Consider the following 13934-nt stretch of genomic DNA (forward strand, 5'->3'; position numbering starts at 1 on the left):
GCCTGATTTGGAGTCTTGGACTTTGGACAGGTCCTATTTATGGTCCAAGTCCAACACTAGTTTAGAATTTTGCTTTATATTTTACAACAAGATGTTTAAGAACACATGTAAATCATGTAATGTTGTGAACTCCAATCTGGTCTTTTCTTTTTAAGCTCTCAGTCTGGTCTAAGGACTTGATTCTTAAACCATTATGTCATGACTTAGGTCTCAGTCTTGTTTTGGTCTTGATCTGGATCTTAAATTCATGGTCAGGTCTACCATTGTTTCTCTCTCAATTACAAAGGTCAACTTGGACATTTGTTTAGTATCCATAAGAGATAAAAGAAATGAAAATATAGGTGGGTCTTCTCCCTTACCTCTTTCGCAGGAGCGTCCCAGGTACCCAGTACCCGAACAATCGCAGACATATCGGTTCCAACCCTCACGACAGACGCCATTGTGCTGGCAAGGGTTGGACAGGCACTGTTTGGGCGGCTCCCTTGAGCAGGAGGGCTTGACGCCCACCGCCCGCTGCGCCTCTGCCAGCCGTCGGATATCTTTGCTCTGCCCGTCTACGAACAAGTCGCGGATGCAGCCCACGTAGCCGTAGTTCAACAGCGCCGTCCACACCTGAAAAAACAGGCTCGGCATCAAATAACTCGGACATTTGGCAGTTTATTAAAATTCGAAGGGGGCGCACCTCTGTGGGGAAAATGAGTCCGGCACGGTCCTCGGGAAGACCGCCTAGGTAAAGCGTATCGTCCAGATCCAGGATCTCGCTATCGCCGGGCGCCGTGTACGCCGTCCTCACGCTGTTGATCGAAATGGTTCCTGAAGACAGAAAAAAAATGGTCAACTTGACCTTCCAATCTTTCATTGTCTTACCGCCTTGAGAATCCCAAGTCTCATCAGTGAGTCATCATCATTGACGGGATTGCAACGTCCACCATTTTGTCATCAATAAATCACCACGCGTTTATTTTTAGTCGTAGGCGTCGCTAACAATTGAGAAGTAATGAGGGCGGCATGAGAGAAGAGAGTGCGTCGTTTTGCGATTACTAAGTCATAAACAATGTGAGTGTATATTGATGTTTCAAGTGTTGGATTCAATAAGCCGCCGTTTGTTTTTTTGAATACAGACAGCAGGCAGACAAACAGGATTACAGAATCTTTCACAGGGGAGCAGGCAAATTTTAGCTCCGGTACCCGTCGTGCCAAGAACGCCGGCCAAAAAAGTGACGCGGCAGGAAGAAGGAGGTGGTGGTAGTGGATGGTGGTGGTGGTGGTGGTGTGGGGGGTGGCGCTTCATCCCTAACGTTCCCTCCTCACGAATCTATTGTCCCGTCTTGTCTCGTTCAGATCATAACACGCATGAGGGTACTTAATAGATACCAGGGGGGGAAATGTGTTGTTGGCGTAGTGATTTAGTGCACCCAAAAAAAAAAGAAATGAGAGAGCCAGAAGAAGAGCAAGAAAGTCAGAGACATTTGGCTAATCAAATCAAATGAATGCAGTAAGGAATGAAATCACATCAGGAGGACCAAAAAAGTCCAATCTAATCAAAGTAGATATCTGATTAAAAATAGGAACAGGCTGATGATGCCAGATTAAAAATGCTCCATTGAAAATAGGTTTAAAAAATTAAAGAGGGATACACAATATTTCGTGATCTAAGCCATGATGGCTGTCAGCTCTTCGGTCAAAATGGATTGGACGTCTATACATTTCAAAAGGTGCTGTTAAATGGTGATGATGTCAAAAATATGAAGACGGTTGCACTTATGTTATTGTGAGTGCAGAAAATGAAATTGGCTGTTGATCACTATTTTATAGTTATTCTAGCAAAAACAATGAGTCAGGGAACACCCACTTTTTTTAAAGGAATTCTGGTTGTGACATCACAACCAGAATTGATGATTATTTCTAAATAGGCTAGCAAGTACTTGTTAAAAGAATGGCTGTACGATCACATGGCAAAAAGTGAATAGAGAAGCACATTTTTGTGTTTCTTTTTCTTGAAAAATGAATTCAATAAATATTGATTCACTATATAAAATTCCTCAATTAAAAATATCTCAGAAAGCTAATATTGGTATATTTGGATGGGAAATGGTTGCCACCACATTAGAAAATGAAGCAAAAGAAGATAATAGAACCTATATTATCTGTAAAATGCAATTTTTCAGAACCATAAAAATCATCTTAGCATCAATCAACCAAATGATTAAAGGCTAATTTTCCCCATAAACCAATTGAATAACAACAATTCAATACGAATCAAATCTGTCCTTCCTTCTTAAAACTACTTCTCGGGTTCCAATTGGCTTTAAAGACAATCAAAAGTGTAAAAACTTCCTACCTGATCGCCCATCCCTCTGAAAGTCCACATGGTACCATTCCCCATCGTTGACCTTCCTATCAATGGCTTTTGTCTTGGTGGTACCCGAACCCATGTCCAGCAGCAGGTACAAATGTCCGTCCAGCATCTCAATGGCAAAGAAATCCACCTGAAAAAAAACCCCACAATAGTATCAACATCGAAAATGGCGAAAAACTTCGACATCCTCGACGTGGCGTACCTTAACGGTGGGCGGCGTACGAGGGTCTTTGCGTTGTATCTGCCTGGGCTTCCCGTGGCTAAAGAGCATCAAACCGTTGGGTTCGGTGGTCCGGAAATCAAAGGAGATAGAGCCCGCCTTCTTGGCCGTCCATTTGCTGAGCGCCACGAAGGACTCGGGCGTGTCGAAGGTGACGGGATCCAGCGTGGCTACGCTCTCGCACTTGTAAGACACCAGGCCGCTCACCTGCGGCGTAATGAGATATTAGACACAGCGCTTATCTATGGCAGACAAAAGTGCAGACTTTTGGGATTGAAAGGACGCCAGGCGACGGCAATTTAACAACATAATCCAATTTAGTCAAAGGATAACATCTCCAAAGCTGCTGTGGGACAATAAAAGGGGCCAGGAGAAAAGAATATGGCTGTGGCTGACTCTACCTTCATCTTGGGGTCTCCCTGTTTAGCTAGTCGAGACAGTTCCAGTCGCACGTCGTTATTCTTGTACACCACCTTTGGCCAAAAAAGACATTTAGGGACACATTTTGGCGTAACAAACAAAAAAATGACCCAAAAAGAAGCCATTTTTATACAATTTTTTGTATAATCAGTCATGATATATTAGCGTATCAATTTATATATGCAATTTTATCATATATAGAAGAAATAAAATGCTAAATTAATAAAATAAGAGTTAAAAATTAAATGGAAAAAAAGACTTAAGGACACTAAAGTTTATTTCTTCTTCTTATTATTATTATTATTATAATATTTTTTTGTTACAAAGAACGCTGTCCAATTCATTTCAACTGGGAGGACAGGCTTTGAATGCTAAATACTGAATCTATTTTAAAAAAAAAATCATATTCAAGTAATGACTACAAATTAATGAAATGTCCCAACTGGACATTGCAGATGATTCGTTATGTCTCATCCTGTGTCAGATGTAATTGAGGAAAAGGGGACTTTTAAATTTGAATATATAACTTAGTTTGAGATGGCAGTGACTGGCGAGGTGGGCGCTGTGCTGCGAAACAGAACGCTCTCTGACGGAGTGGCAGGAGACGGCGTTTGTGACGAGCATTCTGATGCCACCCAGGCAAAAAAACAAAAAAAAACAGGCTCAGCTTTATCAACCCGGACCGCCTTCTCCTCCTCTTCTCATGCCTCTACATGTGTTAATTAAGCAAACTAAATACAACAATTTAGTCAAATGAATTCATTTAGTATACATGAGTTATATGGCTAAGCAAAAAACAACAACAACAACAAGCACAACTGACTTCATTAAAATATCAAATTTGTTGAGTGAAATTAGAGTTCTACTGTCATGGATTCAATCTTTAAATCTTTTCTCTGTATTATGATCAATGGCATTTAGGAAAATGTACCAAATATTAACTATAAGTTAATGCAAATCGAACAAATGAAAACCTTTTGGGTATTTAAGCGGATTTGAAATAAAGCAAGTTTAAAAAACGGTAAGATGAAAAATTAATGAAAAAGATCAATTGAAAAATTCAATTGAAATATTAATAAGAAAACTCGGTTTAAGTATAACAATACAAATAATTCAATGAAGTTGGGAAAACATCTTCAAATCCAAGAAAACAAATAATTTGACAACGAAACGACAACTAAAACACTTTTAAATGATTTAACTTTAGGAATAAATCTTAATGATAATCTTACTTAAAATAAAAAATCTATTTTAAAATGACGTTAAATAAAGATCAACCTTAACTTAATCTAAAATCAGAAATGGCACTAAAATAAGCCCAATTTTGTAAATCAAGACAATTAAAGTCAAACAAAAGGCAAAGAAAATACTTCAAATAAAAGAAAAAAAACGCTCCCTGAACCCATTTCCATCGACTAGGGCCCGAGTGCTAATTTGTAATATTAGCATATATATTAACGGTAAGACGCTGACCTGGCAAACTATACAAGACGTGCTCATTCACTCGCACCAATGACGATAGGGGGCGTGCCCTTTTTTTCCGATGGAAATGCGCCCGCTTTAACCACCATCTGTCTTAATGGATGCATACAGTATAATGTACTGTACCCACAATATTTGGCGCGTCATCTGTCGCCCTTGTTTGTCACCTCGCGTGAACGAATAACACACTCGTTCATCTGATCTATGTCAGGAATTGTGTTTCTACGTCACGTGACCGGCAGAGCGGCTAATTAGCATCTAGTTCTGATGTCCCTCAGCGATGTTTCACATCAACCATTCTCTCTGATGTCGGTGAAGCATCTGGGAATTTTAGTGACATTCTGCCAGTTTGAAGAAAAATGTTTTTTCTTTTTTTTTTTAAATGTACTTTCCATTGGCAGCGAAATGCATCCATTTATTTTAAAACTATGGTAAAGCAATACTTTTACGATCTTTATAGAAGTACTTTTATCGCAGTTTTAATGCAATAAAAGGCGACATTGAATATATTACAAAAATTGTAAGAAAATTAATGAAAATGTATCCTGTTTTTCTCTTTTTGATATTAAAAAATAAAATACAAATCGTGAAAAAAATGTATCTTGTTTTAAATGAATATATAATAATTTTAAATAGCTTCTGAATAAAAAAACATTGTTTTTTATTTAATAAATAATAATTATAAAAAAACATTAAAATATTCACTAATATTTTCATCAAAAAATACAAATATGACATGCTACCAAGTTCAACTTAAAGTGAAAGTTTTTAAGGTGAGAGTTTGTTCCTAAAACGTTTAGAAAATTCACTTTCCTTGTTTATAACCAATGAGCCAATAATTCAAGCATGCTTTGAGATTATTATTATTATTATTTAGGTTGTGCCAATAGAGTGCCTCATTATTGCAAAAACATTTAAATATCAAAACTTCCCCACCTCTTTCAAACAGCCCATGAAGTTGTTGCTGACAGGAGAGCCGGGCAGATCGGCAGTACTGGGGCTCCCTCCCACGTAGAAGAAATCGTCGGAGCCGAGCATGGTGTAGTCCTCCTGGGTGTAGCCCGTTGTGGTCAGGATGCCGTCCACCGAAATGGTCACCTACACCACAAAGCACAGGGAAAGGACACGCTATATACTCACACCCAAAGGCGGCGCTAGATCAGCCAAATTAGCCCCCGGTAGGTACTCTGGCAACCAAATGTGTACGTGGCGGTGGGGAAGGCCTGATTGGTTGGGGGGCATTGTCGGTACATGTGATGTGGTGATCTGTGTCATTTTTTGAGGAACTGTCCATGGTATTCAAGATTGGAAATAAACCTGCTTGAGGACATCAAATGAGTTCTTGTTGTCAGGTTGGGCCCCTTTGTTGGAAAGATGGGAGCTAGACCTGTAAGGCGATCCAAAAATCCTACCCAAAGATGTTGGTGAAAAACCTAGCTCAAAGTTTGGGGTCAAATTAAAGCCAACAGCCCACGATGCAATCTGGTTTAGGAATTTGGCCTTAAAAGTAGTACTAATCCAAGTACGAAGTGCTGCCATGCCAAAGAGTGGTTGGTACGACGCAGGGTTTAAACACAGCAGATCCAAGACTAGGCTGCGAAATCCAGGTTTAGCCAGTTGACTTGATAAACTGACTCATACATCCTGGTAAAACTTTTCCAACTGATTAATAATAATGTATTGGTCTATGAACCACTTATCAAAAAGATACAATAGCTACCATGGGAGAAACTGACAGAAAAGGTCAGCCAATTTGCACCATTGGCCCTTGGGATCACCACCAAACAATTGCTTTTGCATTAGTTTCAGGCAGGAAAGTTAGCCAACCTGTCGCAATGACAACGCACACAAACAGAAACCAGCCTGGAAACCTTGATTATTCAATCAATGGACAACTTGCATAAAAACGGTCACCCCATCAATCATCTAGGTTGGAGGTTCTGCTCTATAGAGTTTGATGGCCAAGGTTCTCAAAAATGAGGCTTTCCAAAGCAGTGCTGTTTAATAAGAAGGGAACGCTACTATTCCCAAGAGTACACAGAAATGTCAAGCCCATAGACCCCAAACTAGCCTGCTACAACTCAGCAACACAGGTATTTCCAGGCTAATAGACCCGGTTTTGAACCTCCCATTCTTTGCCACGGATGCCCTAGACGCCATCGGTATTGTAGGAACTACACTCTCCAGAGTTTGGTGATAAACAAGAATTCCTCAAGCAATGCCACAATCTAAAGTCCTCTGTAAAGAAACCGATCAGAAGTGCGATTCCTACGATCTGTAAAGCCACCTCTCATAAGCCCAACAGGGTCAGGCGACCCGTGACAACACTTAATGATGAAACATGTTCCTCCAGATCACCTGCAGAAGCTGACCATTCAAGCTGAACGCTCCACCATTGTACGGGTATTGATCTCGAGAATGAGAAAACCAATGAGCGCGCTGGCAGATATTCATGTCGGTGACAAGGGTCACTTTGTCATCTGACGCTTTAACCGACACCGTAATGCAAGATTGCACTCCAAACGCTGACTCCACCGTTGCGTTTAAAGCTCTTTGACCTGCCAATCCTGTCACTCCAAGGCCATTTTTAGCATTCTGACTAGTTAGGAAACTCTTAAGTTGTTAGTAGAGTCTCCACAGGCTTCTTCATGCCAGTTAGTAGTGTCGGGTTACTGAGGTTAGGGTTGATGATGTTAGTAAGCTGCGATGGTGTTAGTGTGTTGTTAGTTGTAATGATTTTGTTAGTTGGGTTTGCCATCTTGGAGGGGGTAGGAGTGTTATTTTTTGGGGGATGACACCCCGACGACGAACACACACTTTTTGATTAATTCACATACATCCACGTGTTAGAGGGGGTTGCAGTACATTCCACATGCGTGTAGATTTACAATCATGCAGCGTTGTGGTTGAAATTTGCATGCACGAAGAGGATGATGGGATGACGGAAAGCGTGCGGCGGGAGCTTGGAAGATCGGAAAATGAAAATAATTAATGATACGCGTAGCGTTGGAAGGGCCCTTGCACGTGATGGCCAAACTTTGACTGTTTGTCTATAACATACTTGCTATTCATTTAGGTAGCAGTGATTCGTCATGTTTTATAGTTGTAGATGGAAGTACCTGTACAGATGTAAGTACTCTGGTTTCTAATTTTTAGGTACCCATTATCCAGTTATGAACTATTGGCTGTCTATTAGTTTAGGGGTATCACCCCGTTAAAAATAATATACAAATGGTGGTTGGGCACAAAATCTTAAAAAATGGAACCAAATTGGTTAAATACCATGAATTACGTATGTATATATATAAATATATATATTTTTTTTCTCAAAATTAACATTAGCTTGTTGTCGGATGCCATAACCAGAGTTAATTACAGTTTTTTTTCTGTAAGGAATTATAATGAAGTTTAGTATTTATATCTTTGTAAAGATATTGCTTTATATTTGGGGCCTGACAGCACAAATAGGAGACGAGAAAAATAACTTATGATCGTTTTGGTCAACGTTTATATAGAAAATGCATTTCTTCAAATAGCTTGTTTGTCGCTTTTTGCATATGTTCTCTTTTAATTTATTATTCTTTTGAATCTGAAAATAAATGGTGAATTGAATTTATTATGGGGTTAAAGTACCAATAAATGTCACTTACCCTATAAACACTATTGCACAAATTAATGAATTCACGGGAAGAAACAAAACACGGTTCAAAGTATTCTAGAGTACCACCTAGTGCTTGGGCCCTAAAAACAATACAAGGTAGATAAGGAAGCGAATTAGCTTTTATGCATGCAAAAGAGAAAGTCGGGCCATGCAGGTTGTGTGAGGCATGAGCCAATCAGAAGTCATGAAGCGAAGAGAAAAGGAATAACAAAGAAAAAAAAATCATTTGGAAAGGAAGAAAGGAGGAGCGAGCGAAAGATCAGGGCCTTTTCAGCTTTCATAGAAAATTACCAACCGCACTTATCCTTTTATTGCTTACGTTTTGGGGTTGTTAAAAGGAAATAAGACACGGGGGGGGACGGAGGGGCGGGGTGGCCAAAGCCAAACTGAGAAACAATTAGAATGATAACTACCGAACAATGGAGTTTGTTTACCATAGCGTGTCCAATGCCTGAGTGCTTTGTAGGAGAAGGGAGGGAAGGGGGAAAGAAAGGAAAGCAAATAAAAAACTGTCAACAGAAGGATTAAAGAAAAAAAGAAAGGAAAAACTCGAAAAAAGAAGGCCCTCTGCTGAGCAGTGCTTTTCACTATAGGAGAAGGGCACAGGTTAGGTTAGGTTAGTAGTATGAATCATTCCATGGATGGTGTTAGTTCGTTCCGCTGGCAGGTTAGTAACAAGTTAGTAGTCACAACGTTAGTAGTAGTAGTAGTAGTCATTCACTCACTGAGAAGAAGCGCTCACCCAGGAGAGACGCCGCCGGCTTGGACGGCTGCAAACTAACACATTGACGGAAAGTGCCGAGGACAAAGTACTAGTTGGTGAATATTAGCAGTTGCTCGGTGGGAATCCCAGTCCACGGCGAGGGTCGCCGTGGAGCTCCAAAGTCAAGTACATGGAGGAAATATGTGGGTTTTGGATAGAAAGTTGGTGGTGGAGCTCGGACAACAAGAGAGGGTTATGATGACGGTGTTGTATTAGGTCAGGGAATTAATTGTTATAATTGATGAGGTAGTAGGACAGCAATTATGGTGTTTTTTTTTAATTGCTGTCTATTAATAGTAATTTTAAAAAGTTTATGTAGTTTCTATTTGTCAAAAAAAATACTGTTGATTTGGAAAAAAAATCAAATATCAATAAGCTATTTAACAAAAAAGGTCCTTAAATACATGGATATAATTTGAAAATAAATGTATTTTAAAAGTTACAATTCAAGAATTTAATGAAAAATTCATATCGTTTCTTTCAAATCTTCAAAACCCTATTTTGCAAGATAAAAAATTTATATAAAGTTATATCAATTTTATAAAAAAGTGATTGTGGCAAAATCTCAGTCCACCCAAAATATATCTGATAGCTAATTGATTGCTCTTAATTAATTAATCTAAACTTGCACAGAATCTTTCAAAAAATATTAAACATATGCCTTATCTTAAAAAATACATTTACACAATACACAATAGATAAAAAAATAAATAATACCCACATTTTGGAAAATCTTTTGGTTAATCTTTGCATATTTTCACCATTTGTCATTTTTAAAATGCAAATAAATGCTAAATTAATTTTTCTCGTCTGTAAAAATAACCTGTGATTTTTTATGATTAACTTCCTAAAGTACGAGAATATGCTTCAGCTGTATTTTACCTGGTTAAAGTAAGTTGTTAACAATGAATGTCAGACAATTAAAGGGAACGTTAGTTGCTTCGCTCATTAGTCGTTAGGTAACCATATTCAAAAAGGTCAATATGAAGAAGAACGCTTGTTATACCTGTCGTAGGTTGCGCGTGACCTTGACGTCGTGCCATCCATTGTCGTTGAATTTGCCGTTGACGGGTTCCACCAGGGCTTCGAAGGCGCCCGAGCCCAGATTGATGACCAGCGAGACGGCGCCATTCTTCAGTGACAGGTTGACGTAGTCGGCCGACTTGCCCGTGTGCAGCATCAGGCCGTTGCGCTGCAGCGTCTTGAACGACAGCGTGATTTCGTCGCTGCTCGACTGGATGGGGTTGGGCGACAAGTCGTAGCAGAGGAACTCGGATCCTTTAAATGTGGCCACGTACTCCTCGCGTGCTGCCAACAACAAAAAAATGAAAACAATCTCATCTATTTCTTGTACTTTTACATTATAAAGCAATTCATGATATAATTACTGTAAAATCTGGTATCAAACTTGTGGCCCAGGGCCAGTTTTGCATCCCTTTAGGCAATATTTTCTTTATTGCATTTTTATTTTATTCCAAAATAGGCAAAGCAAGCAAAACTATTTTTAATGAAAAGCAATTGAAAATAGATTTTTCCCCCTTATCTTTATAATGACCAATTTTTGCCCATCACAAAGGTATAATTTTTGTTCTAAATTGAAGCTCCTATGAAAATGATTTAAAATTACACTGTAACAATGGAAGAAGACAAGATAAAGAGAGTGATTAGTACATTTCCAGCCTTGCCCCCCCTCCCCAGAATGCTCCTTTCCGGCATGACAAAATGGTGGGTGTTAATCACAACTGAGTGATGGGAAACAAAGCTGGTAAAATATTCCCAAAGATGCTCTCCTAGTGTTTGTTATTGTCAAGCAAATCCTCACCGATACTTCCAGCTATGGTGATAATTGTAGAGTGACATGCCGTGTAAACAAGCTTTGATCGCAAGTGTGATGCCGAACAACCACGACTGCGCCAAACGAGTCGCTACGACAGCTGTGCAGCCTATTGGCGGGCACCAGCGCCAGTTTGATGCTCGCTTTTGAAGACACAAATTTGAAATTTGTCCCGAGGTTTCATTATAAATTCATGTTATGTACAATATGTTTTATATAAGAAGGATGGTAATGAACTTAGACTGTATGGCTTTGATAATAACAGACTCCCAATTCATTTAAACTTGTCTAAAATGTATTTTTCTGTGTCTGTATTCTCATCCTCTTGCTACTGCGACAATGAAATTTGCCGATGACGGGTAGAATAAAGTCATCTAATCTAATCTAAGTAATGCTTAGGAATAGTGTCGTAGTATAAAACGATATATCTCAAAATATCCCAATATCGACTTGGCTAATTGTAACATGAGTAATGGTTGCAAGATAAGTGAAAATAGCAACATATAATTCCCACTGAACAACACAATGCATTCCAATATCAATATTTGTTTTACTAATAATGTTATACTAACCTAATATAAAGCAGTCTAAAAAGGTCAAAAGCATGAGTCTCAATTATTGTTAGATATTTCAATTTTAGCAAAAATATTATGCTACTGCGCTGCTTATGTTTATACTGAACAATTTACATTGCAGTACTAAATGACACTTTTAAAAAGTGCTTTCAATTAAAAACTAAAGTGAGGGAAAAAAACCTATCAATTGATGTATAATTTTTTTCACAAATTGAAATGGGATTACATCCTAGTTTATGAATATCTTAATATTATGATCCTCGCTCCTCCCATATCGGAAAGCACTAGCTGTGAATGCAAATTTTTCCAGATGATTGCTGCCAAACCTTCCAGGCTGAATAAATTGGACGCCTAGTGACAACAATGAGTCTCAAACCACTGAAAACAGGCTAACATTGCTTATGGGGGGGTTTAATTGTAATTTACTGAGTTTTTCACCCCCCTCTCATCAAATTCCGCTCAGGCGACTCCATCCAAGCACAGCCAATTAGAATTCCTCACCACGAGTAGGCGGCCAATAGCGGCCTGGCTTGTACGCCATTAGTGACCCCCAAGGACATTAGCCCATGGTTTGGCAATCCATCATCCTTAAGCTCTCGGCTCGCTTATCTGTGTGAAAAATCCTGGCGACAACCGGCGCCGCATACACAAGCGATACCCGCCTTCTCCCGGCGCCTCTTGCCCGGCCGGCCGCCATCTTGTGAGCGCTTCGGCCCCGTGTGAGAAGAGGGCGAGACGCGCAATGAATATCGTCGAGTGTAATAGGTTGTTACGGCTGAGACGGAGAACGGCGCCCGAATGGAAATGGGGCTGCACTTGAGTGAGTAAAAACGCTCAGAATAATGAAAGGGGAGGCGAGGGAAGGGGGAGAAACCTGATAATAAGTCACAATTCTGAGAGCAATTATGGCAAATGGTCTTCTTTTTACATGGAAATGTTAAGAAAAAAAGAAAAGAAAAGTGAAAATGTCGACGGAAGCAACATGTCTGATTACTAAGTGGAGCTGTTAATCAACTACGTATGTGAGCAAGTGCATTATTTCTAGACTCGCCGCAATCGCATATTTTTTCTAAATGAGTTCTAGTCATGTGATTTTTGGGGATCAAATATTACTATAATTTATCAGTTATTGATGGACATCAAGTTGCTCAAACTCAGAAGCTGCTGTCAACCACAGCTCACAAACATTACCAATATATTAGAATAAACCCATCAGTTCAGGACTGGACAGTTCCCAAACCTCAAAAATCCCATTTGATAGTGAGTCAAGAAAATGTTCAGATTTTGTGACCCCTTTTTCCTATTGGCATTTACCAGCAACACATACAAAAAATAAAGCTCAATATAATATAATATTTTTCAAATAGTTTCCTTTTTCCACATTAATTCTTGCAAGGAAATAAACAACACAAAGAGAAAATCTACTCCTACTACTATCACTACTACCACTACTACCACTACTACCAGTACTACCACTACTACCAGTACTACCAGTACTACCACTACTACCAGTACTACCAGTACTACCACTACTACCAGTACTACCAGTACTACCAGTACTACCAGTACTACCAGTACTACCAGTACTACCAGTACTACCACTACTACCACTACTACCAGTACTACCAGTACTACCAGTACTACCACCACAACCAGTACTACCAGTACTACCACCACTACCAGTACTATCACCACAACCAGTACTACCATTACTACCAGTACTACTATTACTACCAATACTACTACCAGTACTACCACTATTTCCACTGTTTCCATTATTACAGCTATTACCACTACTAAGAGGTCTTAAAAATCATCACAAATCAACAAAAAAATGCAAAGGTAATACCAATCTGGTGCGAATAAGGTTAAATTGGCAGTTATGGTCGGTCACTCATAGCTCAAGAAACAACTTTGGCATGCTGGCATTTCTTTCCGTTTCCAAGGCAACACGAGTGTATTTAATTTTGGGGAGGGGGGGAAACGGAATGAGGGCGAGTCTGATTGAGTGAGGCGCACATTATCACAGACAGCTGCACTGAATCAAAATGGCGGCCGGAGAAGATCGGGCGGGCGTCGAGGGAATGCACATTACGTTGCACCTGATGGTGAGGGGGGTTAATAAGAGAAAGGGGGCACGGCGGCAAATAAAATGAAAGGAAAATGATGACGGAAAGATGAGGGGGAGGAGGAGGAAGAAGGGGGGGAAAAAAGCAGTGCTCCATCTACAGTAAATCCCAATGTGGCGAGCTTCAATCAAAGCGCCCCTGTCATTCCGGAGATAGCACGCTGCTGGTTTTTCGCCAACGATGCAGTTCTGCTATCAGCCGCCAACACACAAACACACACACACAGTCGTGTCAAAAGCATCCCTTCCTTAATAACCGGCAGGTGGATTAACTACGTGCTTAACTAGCGCAAACAGATATACCAGCAAAGGCAGGCAAATGCATGCAAATGTATGCATTGCAGTTAAACTGCGAAAAGTAAAAAAAAAAATGGAGGAATAAATACAAATCCAGAAGAATTGCGCATAAGGATGTTGTTGGTTGGAAGATTAATGCTTCCAATGTCGTTAATGGGCAATAGAGGTCAGATTTTGGGGAATTAAACTTCAAGT

At 39.7% G+C, this 13934-nt stretch overlaps 1 protein-coding gene across 24 annotated transcripts in view; it reads right to left on the reverse strand.

The window, feature by feature from the left end:
- The window catches only part of nrxn1a (neurexin 1a), a 65940-nt gene that overhangs the window by 24910 nt on the left and 27096 nt on the right, over window positions 1-13934 (reverse strand). For 19 of the 24 annotated variants that reach the window (XM_077738621.1, XM_077738646.1, XM_077738635.1 and 16 more), the window contains 8 exons: window positions 9912-10213; window positions 8577-8600; window positions 5418-5579; window positions 2981-3052; window positions 2562-2786; window positions 2342-2489; window positions 683-813; window positions 360-612 (listed from right to left, as the gene is read on the reverse strand). In XM_077738621.1, coding sequence (XP_077594747.1) covers window positions 360-612; window positions 683-813; window positions 2342-2489; window positions 2562-2786; window positions 2981-3052; window positions 5418-5579; window positions 8577-8600; window positions 9912-10213 — 1317 coding nt within the window. The remainder of the gene's footprint in view (window positions 1-359; window positions 613-682; window positions 814-2341; window positions 2490-2561; window positions 2787-2980; window positions 3053-5417; window positions 5580-8576; window positions 8601-9911; window positions 10214-13934) is intronic. The other 5 variants (XM_077738641.1, XM_077738640.1, XM_077738636.1 and 2 more) reach the window with 1 other exon arrangement.

Source organism: Stigmatopora nigra, chromosome 18 (assembly GCF_051989575.1).
Source record: "Stigmatopora nigra isolate UIUO_SnigA chromosome 18, RoL_Snig_1.1, whole genome shotgun sequence".
NCBI classification, from domain to species: Eukaryota; Metazoa; Chordata; class Actinopteri; order Syngnathiformes; family Syngnathidae; genus Stigmatopora; species Stigmatopora nigra.